The 18,027-nt window shown below is 36.8% G+C and overlaps 1 protein-coding gene across 1 annotated transcript in view; it reads right to left on the bottom strand.

Moving 5' to 3' along the window:
* Positions 1 to 18,027, bottom strand: part of VPS13C (vacuolar protein sorting 13 homolog C) — a 188,529-nt gene that overhangs the window by 132,697 nt on the left and 37,805 nt on the right. The window contains exons 13-19 of the mRNA XM_048868093.2: positions 15,250 to 15,377; positions 13,276 to 13,382; positions 11,241 to 11,412; positions 10,218 to 10,280; positions 7,080 to 7,215; positions 6,298 to 6,392; positions 1,746 to 1,888 (exon numbers count right to left, since the gene is read on the bottom strand). Of these exons, the coding sequence (XP_048724050.2) occupies positions 1,746 to 1,888; positions 6,298 to 6,392; positions 7,080 to 7,215; positions 10,218 to 10,280; positions 11,241 to 11,412; positions 13,276 to 13,382; positions 15,250 to 15,377 (844 nt within the window). The remainder of the gene's footprint in view (positions 1 to 1,745; positions 1,889 to 6,297; positions 6,393 to 7,079; positions 7,216 to 10,217; positions 10,281 to 11,240; positions 11,413 to 13,275; positions 13,383 to 15,249; positions 15,378 to 18,027) is intronic.

Here is an 18,027-nt window from a genome sequence, read left to right as displayed (position 1 = left end):
TAGGAGATTCTTGCCTATAAAAAGGCATCAAAGAAATACCTTAGGTTAAACGAAGCTAAATAGTTTAAGTGACAATGCAGGCTACACAAAGAAAAGAATACAACAGGAGACTAAATTAAGCCCTGCGATTTTAATGTCCTTACCATCTACATTCAACTTTATTTCATTTTAAATTCAGGTTCACATTTCTCTTGTAACTGATTCTCTTATTCAGAGATAGTGCATTTACGCTAGATTAGAAAAAAAGTAATTAATGATTTAGGAGAGCCAGTTTGGAGCCTAATCCTGCAGATTTCAATGCAAGTTATGGACCCAGTCTTGCTCCCTTTGATACCAATGGAAGGTCTTTATTGTTTACTTCAGGAAACAGGAACCAGATTTCTGAATGTGAGATTCTGTTGGTTGGTTGCACCTTAGAAAAAAAATACATGGTTTTTCTACAACTATCTATTAAGATCTTCATTCAGTTTTAGTAGTAAAGACTTGGGAGTTTAAAACAGGAAAGTCTGTTTAGGCCCAGGTTCATAGAGATGTGATTTTTTTTTAAACCTTTTAAAAGAAAGGAGAATAGCTAAGGCAGATTAGATCCACCTTTTCCTTTATGAAATTTTATTAGTAAAATCATCACTTCCACATTTTTGAGCATAAGTCTCATTGCCAACTATACTTTCAAAAGTCTCCTTTTTTATTTTTGGGCCAAGTGCTAGTTGTGTGTCCCTCAATCTGCCCAGTGAAACCACATTACACATTACAGAATATTTTAAACAGATATTCTGTGAAATGGGGTTCTGCATAAAAGAAAAGTGGGGGGAAAAACAGAATCTGTTAAAATTACTTCTCCTACTCTCACCACCAATATGCTAACTTGAATTAGAAAAAGTGTGCACAGGTTCATTTTCCAAATGCAACATCTAAGGGTGAGAGTGTATTAGTTCCTCGGTGAAGATTCCATAGGACGTTTGTGGCAGAGCTTGGAAATAAACTCTGATTTGAGGACAGAACCATATCCTGGAAACAGGCCACGTTGTCCATCATCATAACTATTATTTCAAATCTCTGTATTTGATTAGGGCACCCTTTATCATAGAATCATAGAATATCAGGGTTGGAAGGGACCTCAGGAGGTCATCTAGTCCAACCCCCTGCTCAAAGCAGGACCAATCCCCAACTAAATCATCCCAGCCACAGCTTTAAGCAGGGTTAATCCTTTGTGAAGTGCTTTGAGATTTTCAGATGAAACAGAACTATGTGCAAAGCAATATTTGTCACTTTTTCAGCTAAAAGTAATCAAGATAACCAACTTAACTGGGGGTGGGCACTCTGGTCAGCACATTTGGCATTGACTGAGGAGCCAGGCTTGGTATTACTTTTAGCACTTTTTAACAAAATATGGAATGAAGACAAGCTGCACATGTATGAACGGGTAGCATAAATAAAAGGTAATTATGTTAAACATTGAATGAAGCAGGGCTCCACAAGAGGCCTTTATTAAGCAAGCCAGCACGGCTCACTCCTTCAACTTTTTTTTTTTAAATAAAGATCAATATTTATAACTTCATTTACCTACAAAAAAGTTTTAAGTTGTAAAAAATCTGAGAAAATGTAATAAGGAGAGTCATACACAACATATTGCTTTGTTCAAGAATCATTAATTTTAAAAAGGAATAAGCAGAGTGAAAATTAGCACCCTGAAAATATAATTGATCACTGTTCACAGAAATATGAAAAAGCAAACATGTAATTACTTAAGTGCTTGTGCTCCTGGTCTCTGAGATATTTTCGTGCTTAGATCAATTATCTGTACTTTAAGAGTCTCTGGCACATCCTTGTCTTCTTTAATTGTAAGAGAAGTACTTAACAGCTTCAGTGTCATTACATGAGCAACATACTAGTCGGGGAGATAAAAAAAATTGAGATTAAGAGTCTTTGCACAAATGCTTCATGATAATTTCTACTTTCTTATATTTACCACATATTCCACTGTTTTATATAGTTTTAGTGCAGCCAATTCAGTAGCCCAACATATTGCCTGGTTACCCACAAAGAAACCTGTGTTACAGGCCCCTGAGTTCAATCATCATCCCCCTCTCCAAGTTTAAAAAAAAAAAAAAAAGTTACTGAGGTATTTCCTTTCTCTGACAGAACAGACATCAATTCCATCCAACAATAATTATTTTTACTGGAGTCATAGACATACTACATTGATGAAAATCCAGTGAAGCCAGGCAACTCAAAGATATAATTACTAGGTGTGGTCATTAATTTTGATTAATGATCTGAATAATTTACACATATATGTATGTCAGTCTCAGCAGCAAGAAAGATTATGTAAATCAAAGTTACTGGATTACTTCCTGGGACCTATGTTTGAGTGCATCCACATAAAATCAGAGCACACTTTCCCTTTTTGAGAACAAGAAGAAATGATTTCTCTTTATCTGAATCAAAACAGAAAAGTAGGATTTGAACATTCCTTGATACATAAACATGGAAAAGAAACAGTTATGTAACCCATACATTCTTCTGAGTACGTGACTAGCATCCCTAACCTAAGGAACAGGGCTACCAGTGTGAAGAGAGAAATTAAGAGGGTAGCAATGTACACCGAGTATACTGCCACAGTATACCACCAAAGATTCCCTCATTAAATAATAAATGTTTTCCCACACTGTGTGAAAGACTATTCTACAGAAGGGAAGGTTCTGTATTCCACTGAGGGTAATGTGCATGCTTCTTGCCCCTGGAGCTGGAGCTTTTGAAAACAGTAGTGTCCGTCGGTCTGCGCATGCACCCTTCCACTGCCACATGGTTTCGCCCGAAGCAACAAAAGGCAAGGCAGACCAGTCACGTCTCCAGTTCCTTCTCCACCAGAGACATATCAGATCCACAGCAGAGGGGAAGTGGGGTGGGTTTGGAATACATAGAGGAACCACACATCTCAAAGAGCCTCCAGTAATTGGTAAGTAACCTCCCGTTCTTCTTCGAGTGATGGTCCCTATTGTACTCCACTGAGGTGATTGACAAGCAGTACCTATATAGGAGAGTGCAAGGACGACGACGGAAGCATTGAATGAAGGACCGCTGTACCAAATGAAGCGCCCTTTGCCGAAACATGCACCAAGGCATAATGAGAAGAGAAGGAGTGCACTGAGCTCCAAGTGGCCACTTTACAAATGTCCAACAGGGGCATGTCATGGAGCGTAGCGGTAGTTGAGGCTTGTGATCTCGTAGAATGGGCCCGTATCCCACCCAGTGGGGATCATCCTGCTAGTTCATAGAGCGTAACGCATCCTGAGACCCATTTTGATATCCTCAGGGTGGAAATGTGCTGTCCCTTAATTATCTCTGCTAAGGCCACAAAGAGTCTGGGAGACTTTCAGAATGGCTGTGTCCTTTGAAGCTTACAGAATCAACCTTGTAAAAGTACAAACATTTTCTTGTGATGCTGCCCTGCAAATTTTTTTGGTGGATGTGCATGCACTTTCTGCTCACTAAGATGTTGCATAGTTTGTATAGTGAAGTAATCACATCCAAGTTAATATCTGCATGTTTATGTTTGCATTATGCACAACTTCCAATGGTATATTTTTGAACCCCTACTGCAGCATCAAACCAACCTCTGAGGGGACAAACAGAGCAAGTTTATTTGACGACTGATCATTTTGTTAACAGGGTCAGTGAAACAGTATTCAGGGTCAATCTTGAGAGTAAATACTTCATTGAGATACATAGAAGATTACTGTTTCAGGCTGCTTTACATCTCTCATGAGCATCAAGAATTATTCTAGTTTTTCTTTCACTTATGAGAAGTTACAACTCAGATTACACTACTAAGATCTCCAGTCAAGTCTTCAGGACAAAAAAAATCACATTCAAATAGGTAACACTTGCTGAACTTCTGTATAGCTACAATATCACAAAATACATAAATGGCTAGTCCACTCTGTGCCAAAGGGGTAGAGTTGCCAAGGACAATATTTTGTATACTTGAAGCTCTCTGATTTACTGCAAGGTTCTTATCTCAAGCAATATGCTGTAAATCCAGGTAGTACATTTTCTCCAGCCCTCCAATTATTTTGGTGGCACTCGCTCTGATTTTTTCATTATTCTTCTTAAAAAAATGTTGACACCAGAAATCAACTTAGTATCCCAGTGTCCATCTCACCAATCCCATATACCAAGGTAAAGTCACATCCATACTCATTACTTCCCTGTTTACATACCCAAGGATCCCATTAGCTTTTTGCCACAGCTCATGTTCAGTTGATTGTCCACTATGACCCCTAAATCCTTTTCAGAGTTACATCTGCCCAGGATTCAACCCCACATTCTGTAAGTAGAACCTACATTATTTGTTCCTGGATGCATAACTGCATTTGGCTACATTAGAACACATTTTGTTTGAATGGGCCCATCTTACCCATCTGTATGACTGCCTTGTCCACATTAGTTACTCCTCTGCCAATTTTTGTGACATCTTCAAATTTTGTCAGCAGTGATTCTCCACTATAAATGGCCCTATTCAATACTGATTCCCCACTGACAACTGCTTTTTTAAAATCTATCAGTTAACCAATTCTTAATTCATTTAATGTGGGCTTTATTGACAGCGTGTAGTGCTAATTGTTTAATAGACTATTTTTGGCACTAAGACAAACAGCTTATATAAGTTTAAGTACATTACATCTACGCAGTTAACTTTATCAACCAAACTGGTAGTCTCAAAGATTTAAATCAAGTTGGACTAGAAAGCTCTTCCATAAAATCATACTGACTGACATAGGAATATGTTTATAACTGCATCCCAGATCAGCTTTTCTATTATTTTGGCCAGGACTGATGTCACGCTAGTCAGTCCACTGTTAGCCTGGTCACACAGTTTGTCTTTTTTGACTATTGGCATAAAATTAGCACTCTTCCAGTCTTCTGGAATTTGGTAGGTATTCTAAGATATATTAAAAAGAAGAGATCTCAACCAACTCTTTTAGGACTCTTTAGTGCAAGTTACCTGGGCTTCCTGATTTAAAAAGGTTCATCTCTAGCAGATGTTCTATGATTCTAGTACATTATCCCACTTCTTTCCAAATACAGAACAGAAATATTTATTGAAACTTCTGCCTTTTTTGTATCATTAATTTTACCGTCTCTATCTAGTAATGAGTCTATACTACTGTTAGGATTTCTTTTGTTCCTAATATATTTAAATTCCTCATTGTCCTTAGCCCTGCAAGCCATGGATTTCTCCCTGAGGTCTTTAGCTTCCCTTACCAATTTTCTACACTTCATAACTTCTAATTTATTCTCATTACTCACTATTTCCTCTTTTTTCCATTTTTTGGGTTTTGCTTTTTAATTTCTAATTGCTGCCTGCACTTCACTGGTAAACCAGGACAGGTTTTAGCCTAAGCTGCCCTCTTTCTTACCTGGAGTAATCGTGGCTTTTTGGCCATGTGAGTTTCTTGTTCACATAACTAGCTGGAATGCAGACTTGGGGATTTCTGAACAATCTAATTGCTTACTGCTGTTTGTTACTATTGTGTTTGTGGAAACAGCACCTTGTGCATATATATTTTTAACCCAACAAAATTACACAGTGTATATACCTGACTCATATGATCAATTTCTCATCCTAACATGAACCACCCTGCCAAGCTCTGAATATTGGTTAACCATTGACCCAAGGCATCAACAATACTATACTAACGTTTGAACTAAATACATATTTATTTCACTTAATTACCATAGAAATGCACTGATGTTAGGATTCTAAGTTTAAACTCCAATTTAAGTTCTTCCCTCCAACACTCAGCAAGAAATAGAGACACTGAAGAGGTCAAACTATTTTAGTTGGTTTTTTTTGTTTGTTGGAATTTGTTTTGTTTTCCCCATTTACAGCAAACCTTTTATTTTTTTCCTCTCTTTTAAGCAGCAAGTTTATCTTTCAACTCATTCTGCTCCCATTACCTATTTGCACATCATCTGGGGAATAAAGATCACACATGAATGATTTTATTAAGACATCCTGATAGTAACATCAAGCAAGTGATTTGTCAGGATGCATTTGACTATTGGACACCAAAATCTCAACAAGCCCAGATATTTATACAGCCCAATATAATGATCTTTTAGTCTATATATAGTGAATATGAACTCACAGTGAATATATATTTGGCAGATCAGTATCAGTGAACGATTGGCACTCAAAATATAGTCATTCCTAACTTCACTCCTGTATTACTGACGTATACCAGGACAACAAATTTTTTGTTCTTTTTTCATTAAAAATGGTAAGTTTACCTTCTTAGGTAAAGTCAAGTTGTGAGAGCTGTCACTATACCCAATAGCAGTAAAGAGCTTAGCCTTTTCTTCTGGGGTCATGAGGTCATCAATGGCTAAAAAAAAAAAAAAAAAAAAGTGTTCAAATTCATATTAGTACCCATAACTGGTATAGGAAAAACATAATTTAATTAATATATCTTAACACCACAAGCTGCCAGGGCACTTAATTTAGTTTCTGCTATGAAGTATTTCTCAAAAAGATTGTAAATTATGCAATGTGACTCTCATTCCCCCACCACAGGCTAGTGATATATACCTACGTAACGTAAGCTCACTGAAATTACTTGCACCCCAGTGGCACAGAGAAGCCCAGCTGTGATCAAGACTCCATTGTGCTAGGCACCATGCAATACCCTAAGAATTCCTGGCCCAAACAGCCAACTGTCACTAGAGGAACTTGCTAGTGAATACTTACTTGCCTTTTACAACTATCATAAATAATTCAGTATTTTTTCTTTACAATGCACTTCTGAAATTTTCATACATCATTTACAAGAGGCCACAGCTTATTTGCTGACATATTTTATTACTGTGTTTTCACTGAATTACTACTATCTATTCAGTGATATAACAGCAGAGAACCAAAATTAAACACAAGAAAACACTGCACTCCATACCTCTACCTTTCTTCTTTTCCTATAGCCAAGCAGGACAGACAGTCACCTACCCACAAGTGAATTAAATATTAGTACTATTTGTCAAGCTTCATGTGAGAATGACCTATTTAAATTCAAACCTACTTTCAGGAACTGGTGATTCTTCATCTTCCTTTTTTCTAGATTCCTTCTTACCCCAGAACCCACTAAACCATCCTCCACCTTTCTTCTCTCCATCAGCAGATTTCTTCCTCAGCAATTTCTGCCCTGATCTTATTACCTACAAACCAAAGATAATTAGTTAATTAACATAAATGTTAGAACCATTCCATATTAACTTTTGTTTTACCAGAAATTAAACAATGGATATATCAAATGATGTACATGCATTTTCAGTAATGAGAGAGGTCAGAGACTACGTCCCAGCATAAGATGGAAGTATTTATTACAGTAGTCTCCCTATTTCAAAGGGGCAAAAATGCTTCACTACCTAACATGACATTTATTCTGTGTTGTGCCCTTTATCTACTTGTAATCCATTGCTCCAAAGAGGCTCCAATCTAATTGCAAACAAATCAAGTGAGAGCTAAAAAAAACTAAAGCAAGGGAGATAAAGAAAGGGAAGGACAACTGCTGGCCCTAAAATCTATGTACTGTTAAAATACAGTTTAGATACTTTTTTGGATTTGCTATAAATCCATCTTGATAGTTCTACCATTTTAATTTCTTGTAATCATATTTAGACCCTCCACTTTTAGGTTTTAAGCAGAAAGACCCTATTACCTCAAATTCTAAGTGACAGTCCCTAGCCCAAAGAACTTGCAATTTAAAGATACATCTTACATTATTTCTTCAGCTACCGTTAGCATAAATGCTTAAAAATTTAAACTACATCAATGGTTTCCTCTCATTATGGCACTATAAACACATAGGCTATGTTTAGTTTATCTGAGGACTCATAGCAAACTGAAAGATAGAAAAGACTTTGCAATAGGACAGTCAGCAAAGAGAAAAATACTTTGCCAGGCTGCCAGACTTTTCAGCATCTTTCAAGATCAAGCCCTATATACAAATGCATCATATCATGGAACCGATGTGTGCTGTTGCTAACACATTATTCCTTGTTGAGCCCAAGACAATCTATATATGGCTCCAGTATAACAGATCCCGGAATACTACGTTCAATTCTGGGCACTATGTTAAAAGATAGATATTAAAAAACGGAGCAATTACAACGAAGAACAAAAAAACTGGAGAAAGCCAAATCTTTATTCATAGAGTACCTAAGTGCTCATCTTGCTACCCGAGATGTGTAACTGATACGACTGGGGGCAGTGAGGACACATGCACCACCAACCACCTCCCACCACTTTGGGTGGGAGAAAAGGAAAGCAAGGGGGAACTCTAGATTGTGTTTATTTCCTCTCCCCTTCCTTCCCAGGGAGGCTGTAGCTAATAGCACCTGAGCTCATCCCACCCACTCCTGCCGCCATTGTATGTGTGGGGTCACATCAGACTGACTGATTGTCTTACACCCTCACAACAGTGGGAAGTAGGAAGTGCTTCTGCCCAGCATTTCTTGGCTTGTTCCATAACAGGGTCCTAGCCTCCTCCTGGTGCTTATGAGATACAATCTATCAGGTGCTAGCACACATGGACCAGTGTTTACATCCTATATTAAGCCACCCCAAATGGGTAACATCAATTTAAAATTTCATTATTAAACATGTTGTCTGTCTTTTTCAGGATCACATGGAAAAGCCACACCTATAGATATCTCAGTATTTGGGCACAGTATTTTTCACTGGGGACAAAAAAGGTGTCTGGCAAACATGGTGACTCCATTTAGGCTTCTCCAATTAAGATCCCCACCTGAGATGGCAGGGAAGGAGAAAAATGTTGTGGGAACCTGCTGGCCCCGTTCATCCACCCTAGGCAGGCTGTTCCTATCCTTCACAAGGTCATCATTATTTATTCATCATTGTGATTTAAGCACAGCAAAAGGTATTAGTCTGATCATTACGTTAAAGAGAGATGTCAGACAGATTTCAGCCCCTCCCCTGGTGTTACCTACCTCTGGTCAAAAAACCTTCCAAAACTGGGTTGGCAAGGAATTGCCAGACCAGCAATAATGAATCAGACATGGAAAGAGGTCAACAGGGAAACAAGTAAGTATACTACCACAATTAGGGGTACAATGGATTTCCTTAATTGAAGAATTAAGTATACTACTCCTGAGCTGTTTAGAGAGAATATGGTACAGATATTTCCTTGGTCGAGACCTCACACAGATTCCTTTCTTGCTGCTCAGCAGTGTGAGAGTAGACATAAACCAATTGCTGTCGTCCCCTGTGGTGGGTTCCAGTGCAATGGGTGGGTTGAGAAAGGGTAAGATGTAAAAACCCCGTAAAACAATGGGCTGCTTGGGCATGGAGCCCAAACGTGACATTGCACAGTGAGGAGATCTGCCTCCAAGTCTTGTGGACATAGGATTTCCTTCCTCTCTCCTCTCCTATATCCAACATGGATGAAGGGAATAGATTGAGACTCCAGCTTCATGCCAGGATCTCCAGCTAGGCCAGTGGATGTACAGAGGGCACTGCCTATATATATACATACACACACACACTCAGGTTTGTAGAACCCAAGATTAGCAGTACTCAGTTAAATTCTGCACTGTAACAGGCCTGCCAATTAGTGGTTCCTTGTTGTTTAATAGCTTAAGTTGTGATCACTGCATTTAACCATACTCTGGTGTGTCTCACATTGCTTCCATTTCTGCCTGAGTAGGAATAAGCTTGTCTGGGTGATAAAGAAAAGTGACCTAACAGTCACATATTTGGGGTGTATAACATCAAGGATGGAGATCAAGTATTTGGGAGGTCATGCAGGAATATAAGTAGTTCTGTAATGGAATAAAGAAAGGGGAATACTTAGGTGTATTAGCAGGAAAAAAAAGACAGCAAGGTGTATCATGCTATGGGATACCATGCCAGCAGAAGTATTAGAAGTCTCAATTCTTGATACAAATTTAAGACTGAACACCAAACTAGGAAATTATAGTATAGTAAACTGTCCAGCAAAAAGCAAGAATTATAACATAAGAGCTCCTCTCCATCTACCTTCTATGCTTCTATAACGTAGGTAAGACTACAGCATTGAAACACTGTGAACTCTTTCCTGAAGGACAGAAAATCTCCACAAGCCAGGCCTTAACTTCATATGCATAAATACCTGCTACTAAACATTAATTAAAAACTGTTTTTTTATTTATTTTGTTACCTCAACTTGTGCTTGCTGTCTTGCTAAAATGATGTTGAAAATGTCCAGTGCTCTTTCTAGATCCTGTTAAACAAAGGAAATAAATACCCTGTTTAGTGTAAGATGAACTAACTTACGGCCTCTTAAAAAAAAATTGTTGCAGTAATCCATTCCACAAATCCGTTTAAGACTCCTTTCTAGCCTCTGCCTTTTAGAATTCATCTCTCTACAACAGGTCACTAGAAGGTGAAAGTTGACTTAAGACAGAATATTTACTAAACCAGTTTTCCAGTTCAATAAATGTTGGGAGTGCATTTCATCTATAATTCAGGAAGTTGAATATAACTGAAGTTCACAAATCCTTTTTCATAGTGCCCACATATTAACAATAATATGGAGGTTTTCTGATACTTTGGAGCTGAAAATTGAAGTATACCCATACAGAATTGCAGTATGGAAAGCAACCAGCCGTCAACTTTATATTACTAAGTTTAATTAATTATCTTAGCTTTCTTTTCCCATGTATGTTTTAACAAAAAGTCAAGAATTGCAGTGATGAAAAAAAGTAATAGCCATTAGAATTTCAACCTCCCCCAAGTTTTAAGCTCAATTTCTGAAATATTTTTTTAAAATGACACTATCCAAATGGCTAGTATGCTTTTAGAACACCAAATTGTGAAAATTAATGTTTCATTTTGATACGTTTTGTTTTTCAAATTCATTTACTATTCCTGACTTTACACTTGATTACACACATTTTACATAAAAGAATCAGGCTCTCGCTCTCTCTAGATAAAAGGTTGATTATTTTAAAACATTTTTGTTTAAAAAAAAATAGCAGAAGTAAAGAATACGACTCCAGATTTTCTCTTAGTTTTAGTCAAGTGTGACTATTAAGCAAGGCTCTTCTTTAAGAGAGGAATTAATTTAACATATTGGTTGGCCGGAGGGATGTTACAAAAAAAAATACACTAAAATATTCATCAGTAAAGATATCAAGATTTACTCCACTGTCAAATATACCACCATATTAATAGCAAGTACCTGAATTTGTCGTCGTGTTTCTTCTGATAGTTTGCTCTGTGTTAGTTTGTTCTTGTACATACTTTTGTAGCTCTTCAAAAGCTGCCTATGATGTTTCATGTTACTCCATGACCACATGCGAGTGCATCTTCTGATATGAACTTCAAGAATGCTGTTAGCTGCATATTTCCACCTGTAAGAATTTCATTTGCATTAATTATTTCTGGCTGCATTTTATGATTTACAACTTAAAATTAAATTGTGAAGAAAAAAAACAGTAAATCAAGGTTTGATTATTGAGTCCAACAAGAAACTGCAGACTGGAATTAATTTGCAGACTGGATACCATTAAATTAGGCTTGAATAAAGACTGAGAGTAGATGGGTCATTACACAAAGTAAAAACTATTTCCCCATACTAATTTTTCCCCTACTGTTACTCACACCTTCTTGTCAACTGTTTTATAGTGATAATCAGGATGGCCCATTTCAAAGTTTTTTTTCTCCTGCTGATAATAGCCCACCTTAATTGATTACTCTTGTTAGAGTTGGTACGGCAACACCCATTTTTTCATGTTCTCTGCGTGTGTGTGTGTGTGTTATTATATCTTCCTACTGTATTTTCCACTGCATGCATCCGATGAACTAACTAATAAATTTGTTAGTCTCTAAGGTGCCACAAGTACTCCTTTACTAGAAGAGAAGTTCTTCCAGTTATTGTTTAATTTAAGAAATTAAATTTGAAACCAATGTCTGATTTTCACAAGTGTTGCACACCAGCATCCCGATTCACCTCATCTTTAGTCACCAGGCTATAAGCTTTAACTATATTTTCACTCTGAATAGGGTAAAGCTGAAGCTGCCAATACAGTCCAACATTAAGTTGGATGGAAAAAGAACAGAACTGCTACTGTACTAGATCTATGTTACAACAGCAAATCACATCACAAATTCTTCATGTTAAGTGGTCTCATCCAATGACCAACTGCAAATTAACCTATTGGACTTCAGCAACATAGAACTTGGCATAATAGGCACACTGCTCAAAATAAAATGGGCTGGAACAACATTTTGCATGTTTTGACTGAAATACACAAGCATACCCATTTAGAACAGCTTGCGGAAAGCTACTGGCTATGACATTCTGTATCAGTTGCTTCAGTCTCTTCCTTAATAACTGAAAGAGCTCATCTATTAAACATTCAAAGGAAGACCCCGTAAGTTGCTATAACAAGTTCCCACTTTTTTCTGTTTAGCTTCCAGTTAGAACATGGAGTTGGCTTATTAAGCATTTCTCCTGGAGAGTAGACATTTGGAGTTCAGAATATCAATATTTTGCCAGTAGCTCAAAGGAAGTTCTACAGAAGAGAATGGGTAAGCTTATTCACCTGCAAGTCTTCAATAAGCACTGAAATACAACTCTTAGGAACCCAAGATCCTTTATTAAACAAATAGTAAATGATGTACAGAAGAAAGGTGTTTAATTCCTCTGAACATACCATTACTTCCAGAATTAAATTTGGCATTTTTTTAGGGGGAGGGGGAGAGAGCAGGGGGAGGGCTTATGTGACCAAAGGCCACCCTACCTTGAATGGTCATTTAGAATATGTGCTAACTACTTATGCTAAACCATCTGTTCCACCTTGCATTTAGCTGTGATGCTCAGAGTACCTTTCCCAGTCCTGAAGAAGAGCTCTGTATGGCTCCAAAACTTGTCTCTCTCACCAACAGATGTTGGTCCAATAAAAGATAAAAGCTCATCCACCTTGCCTCTCTACTTGTTTAAATACAGTTTTCCTTATTGGCATTACTTTAGAAGTGAGAACTTAACATCGGACAAGTAGTATCTAGACCATCTCATCAATTTTTAAAGCATATTAACAACAAAGTAAAATCAAGAAGGTAACAAATAGTCCTATCCTTAAGAGAAAGCATGAATAGTGGTCATGGCCCATATGAAAGCTTACAGCATTTATTACTCAGTGATCCAGTAGTTGCAGGAGATGCAGTACAAAGCCTGATATCTTAATGCAGTTCTGTTAGACAATACAACTTACCACTGTTTGGCATTTTTATGTAGAGGTACATCTGGTCTGTATTTTCTGTATGGTACATTTCGAACCATGTAATCTATGGACTCCAGAAGGTCAATCATACTGAGGTACTACACACATGAAACAAAACATTATTTCTTACCACCAGAGGTTTACATAATTTAATTACAAAGAGCTATTTAATCGTCTTCTGTCTTTACTGAAATATATAGAAATGCATGCTCTGTGGATAACGAAGTATAGAGTTACATGCATGACGCACGGTATAAACTGTTGGTTGCGTAAATCACAATCAAAAGGCACAGTTTATATTTCAGTTCGTGTGCTCGTCTCCCTGTGGTAGAGCTTCTCAAATTGGTTTCTTTCCCTCACTTCCCCTCTGTGCATTCCCCACAATGCACTATCCTGTGTGTCTCAGATGTATTACTGGAACCCACATATAGATTTATTGCATTTCCCATGCTGTTTCTGTAATACAGCCAGTATGCCGCAAGATTACACCCTCGGACTAGACCAAACCTGAAAAACATCAGTCTAAACACAAAAATTTGACCAAATTCTAACCAGCTGAAAAGGACTATGAAACTGAAAAACACATACAGCTTTTAATTTGTTGCAGCGCAGTCATGCAACAGCCCCAAAATCATGGCCGTGAAGAATTCTTTGTTATCAAGCCCAAATTCCTACACCAGGTACTAGCTGTTCTTTACACTAATCTCTTGTTTAATGTTTCGTGGAAATGCTTCAAAATCCTCATATGCAATTGTTTCCGTGAACAGCATTTACAATTTCAGTGTTATTCATTTTCCTCAATTCCCCTTTAATTTACATGGATTATTTAAAAAAAAAATACACCTTGGCCAATTTAAAATAAATTGTCAACCACTAAAATTTTACCTTTTTGCTGTATTTTTACTCAAATGTCCATTCTATTTGCTTAAACTTTAAGTTTCTTCAAGTTCTCCTACACATACCTCTCAATCTTGCAGAACATTATTGTTCTAGAGTCTATTTTATATTGTAATTAGCATCTTCCTAATGATGTGCTTACATTTCTACATAACATTCAAAGTGAAGACTAAAAAAATAAAAATAAAAAATGATATGCTATTTAGTTCTGTAACTTTAAATATGACTGTGTGTGGCTCTTCTCCATGGTTCTCTCCTGAACATACTAATCACTTTCAATACTTGGTCCTCTCTTTGCTGCACACAGCCATTCCTACTTGATTAGATTGTATTATGCAGAGTCACGCAAATACCACACTCTTATTTGCATTGTTACTAATGCAGCAACTAGGTCCTATGTGACCACTAAGCACCACCACCTGCTTTTATATAGATGATTAATGCTATGATGATCTACCAGAAATTAATACTGTTTAACATTATAAACCTTAAATTTTCCATAGACTCATGTGGATGCTTGACAGAAAATGTACATTAGCACGAAGCAAATTCAATTAGATTAAGATCAAGTTATAAATTAGCATAAAGTCTGCATATACTAAACAAAAGCCTGTATCTGAAAACGGCAAGAATCAAAAAGATAAACTAGAAGACACGGTAACTTGGACTGAAAAAGTCGTTTGCTTGCCTTATCCAAAATATGAGCAAAACGCTCAGCATGCATAACCCTGATTCACTGTGCTAAACTTATGTTTATGCGGGGCAAAGGCAAACAATATAATAGCCCTGCAGAAAAGACACTTCAAATAGGTGGGAAACATGCCAATGTACAAGTGTTAAATATAAATCAGTTGGGATCTTACCCACAGTCAGCCCACAGGTAGCACTTAGCCAGCACCAGGAAATGTCTGTTACAACACAGACAAAAAGAGCTGCCACACTTTCCCAGGTTTACCATTAGGTAGTTTAGACAGGTATGCAAATGTAACTAACAAACCTGTCTGGTTGAATATATATAGGCAATGTCATAATCCTTGAACAGAGAATAAAAATAGCAAGGTGACTTACCTGTGGCTTAGTGAGTTCAATGGCAATATTCTGTACTTCTATATTCCAATCAAGCTTTGGAGTTTTTAATTCAGTTTCCGCATGCGGGTTGATGTAGAGTTTTGCAGAGGCTGATACTGGCCTAAAAACTTCAAGATACAAAACATGTATAACACTATGGTTCTGATTGGCCAAAATTAGTAAAACCGAGTAAAGAAAACTACTACCACACAAATTCTGCCACTGGTGATGTTCTGAAGCATTCTGTGATATCCCTAATCAACAGGGCCCAATACGATGTAGTAGATCTGTTTAAGACTTACAGTTTGAACCTAAATCAATTATTAAATTTTATATTTACAGAAAAACAGTGTAATATTTATGCCAAAATAGCAAGAGCAAAAGTTCTAGCAGGTGATGCTCATCTTAAACATTGCACAAATTGTTAATCTTGCATTACCTTTAACTAGTAGGTGAACATTCCAGATAAATATTATTTAAGTTGACTGTGTCAGTTCAAAACTATTACAATGATGACAACAAAATGATTATTTTTATTTTCAATCAGCTGCAGGAGAAATGTGCTGTTAGGAAACTATGAGCATTAAAGCTACACATTATGGCAGATGCTTCTGTGATAAACAAATCAACTCTATGAGGAGTCCATAAAAGAAAATGATGACTGCAGTATTGGCTACCAAGAAGGAAACACTATAGCATGTCTGGAGAAAGAGACCAAAAATACTCCATCAAACCTAGTGTTCGCAAGACAGATTAGAACATAGAAGGAAAATTGATCATTTCACACTTAAGGAAATGAGCAAGTGTTTTTAAACCAAATGAGGCAAATTTGGGGTGCAAGAGGAGAAAACGAAGATGGATTCATTCCTCAGTACTGTCTGTAATGGATTTATCAAGTTACTTAAGTTATCTGAAGCCGACACTGCTCTTTATGATCTCCTTAAACAACACTGAAGGGATTCAGTACAAGGACAACATTCACAACATAATACACCACTTACTATGTTAACATAAGAAAAATGAAAAATGTTTATTTGGTCAATTTCTAGAACCTTTGTACAGGTCTCACTCTGAGGACATCTGACTAAGATAGCTTGTTACATTCATTTCAGCGGTTTTATATAATTTCATTTTTTTATTGTTTTAAGACAGAAAAGCGTACTGTGATTATCACATCCACAACCCAGCTAATTTGGCTCAGCACATCTCTTTTGAAGAGATTCTATCAGCAAGTTCGCAACCTGTCCTTTTTCTAATATTTTTAAGATACCAACTACCTTACTATTTCAGCATGAACACTTTACACAAAGCAGGAGTCCATGCTTAAATGGCATAATAATGTCTTAAATCCATGTCTAATTACTGATATTATAAAAAACTCTACTAATCACTATATACATTTAAAAGAAGATTAGCTTTATTAAAGCTAACTCTTCAAGAAGGAAGATGGGCATTTGTACCCCTTTTTGCTTCATCATAATGTACAGACAAGGTATGTATTTATTTTAAAGGTTTATATTTTGTTTAAATTTCAGGCAGGGTGAATAAAAATAGATGATTTTTTAAAAAAAATCATAATCAGATTTTTTTGATAAAAATGCTTTTTTAGGGAAAAACCTATCTAAAGATTGTTTTAATTAAGATACATTCTAGCGCAAAGATATCTCATCATGAAGAGGGATTATAAATTCTAGTTCTATATATTGAGACAATATATTCATGTAATTTTTAAGAAAAGTTTTGTAAATGAGTTCCAATAGTTCACAGATTAGGGACCCAATCTTATGGGGTTCCAGGGGCTTCTATATAGATTATTTAGGTTTATCTTTCTATCTACCCAATGGGACTCAGTGCTCAGTCTAGAAGATACCATCAGAGATGCTTAGTTTTGCAGTTCTCAAACTGGGGATTTGTGTCTCCAGAGATAACATGCTTGTTAACAGCAAAAATGTTTTGAAATAAATAAATTAATATAGAGGTGAGAAATAACAGACCTCAACCCTATTGTCCCTCTGCAAATTTGTGTACACAGAGTCAATCCCTTACTTCTCTCGAAAAGTGCAAAGTTTCAAAAAGTTCAATGAACAGAAGATGGCTGGGGGAGGAACAGATCTGCAAAAGAAGAAGTCTGGAGATAAATGTGAGAAGGGAGGGACAGGCAGGAGAAACAAAAGTGAAACTATTTGAGCAGCATATTCCAGAATTCTGAGTGTCTTTCTGAGTGTAGCCTTCTTTGATTTGAGATCTACCATGCCATTCTCCCACTAAAAGGGAAAACCTATAATGGCAGGCCGTAAAAGAGACCCAGTTTGGGAATATTTTGATGAAGTTTCTCTGGGTAAGACAGGCATGCGTGCAAAATGCAAACAGTGCAACAAAGAAACGCAAGACCTGGTTGCCAGAATGAAACATCTTCATGAGAAGTGCTCCTTCTCAGGAGGAAGCTGCGTTGAAGATGATGAAAGGAACATGTCTGAACATGAAGGATTTTCAGGTTGGTAATCATTTTTTTTTCCTTCATACTTCTTTCTTAAGGACTGCCTGTCTTCCTTCTGGACTATTCTTGAATTCTCATGTTTTCAGCAAAAAATATAGTTGTTACTCTATGGTACTATCATTTTAGATGCAGTTGTGATGAAAAATAAATAGCTGAAATGGGCAGATCTTCCTTTTACAGTTTCACCTTTAAAGTAGTACTGAGTGTCAGTGAATGCAATGAGTAATACTAAATGAGAAGTACGGTAATAATCATTAAAGAACTGCACTGACTTATTTTAT

The sequence above is a fragment of the Caretta caretta genome, chromosome 10, assembly GCF_965140235.1.
Source record: "Caretta caretta isolate rCarCar2 chromosome 10, rCarCar1.hap1, whole genome shotgun sequence".
NCBI classification, from domain to species: domain Eukaryota; kingdom Metazoa; phylum Chordata; order Testudines; family Cheloniidae; genus Caretta; species Caretta caretta.
The sequence above is the reverse complement of the archived record's forward strand: the minus strand, read 5'-3'. Positions and strand labels throughout refer to the sequence as shown.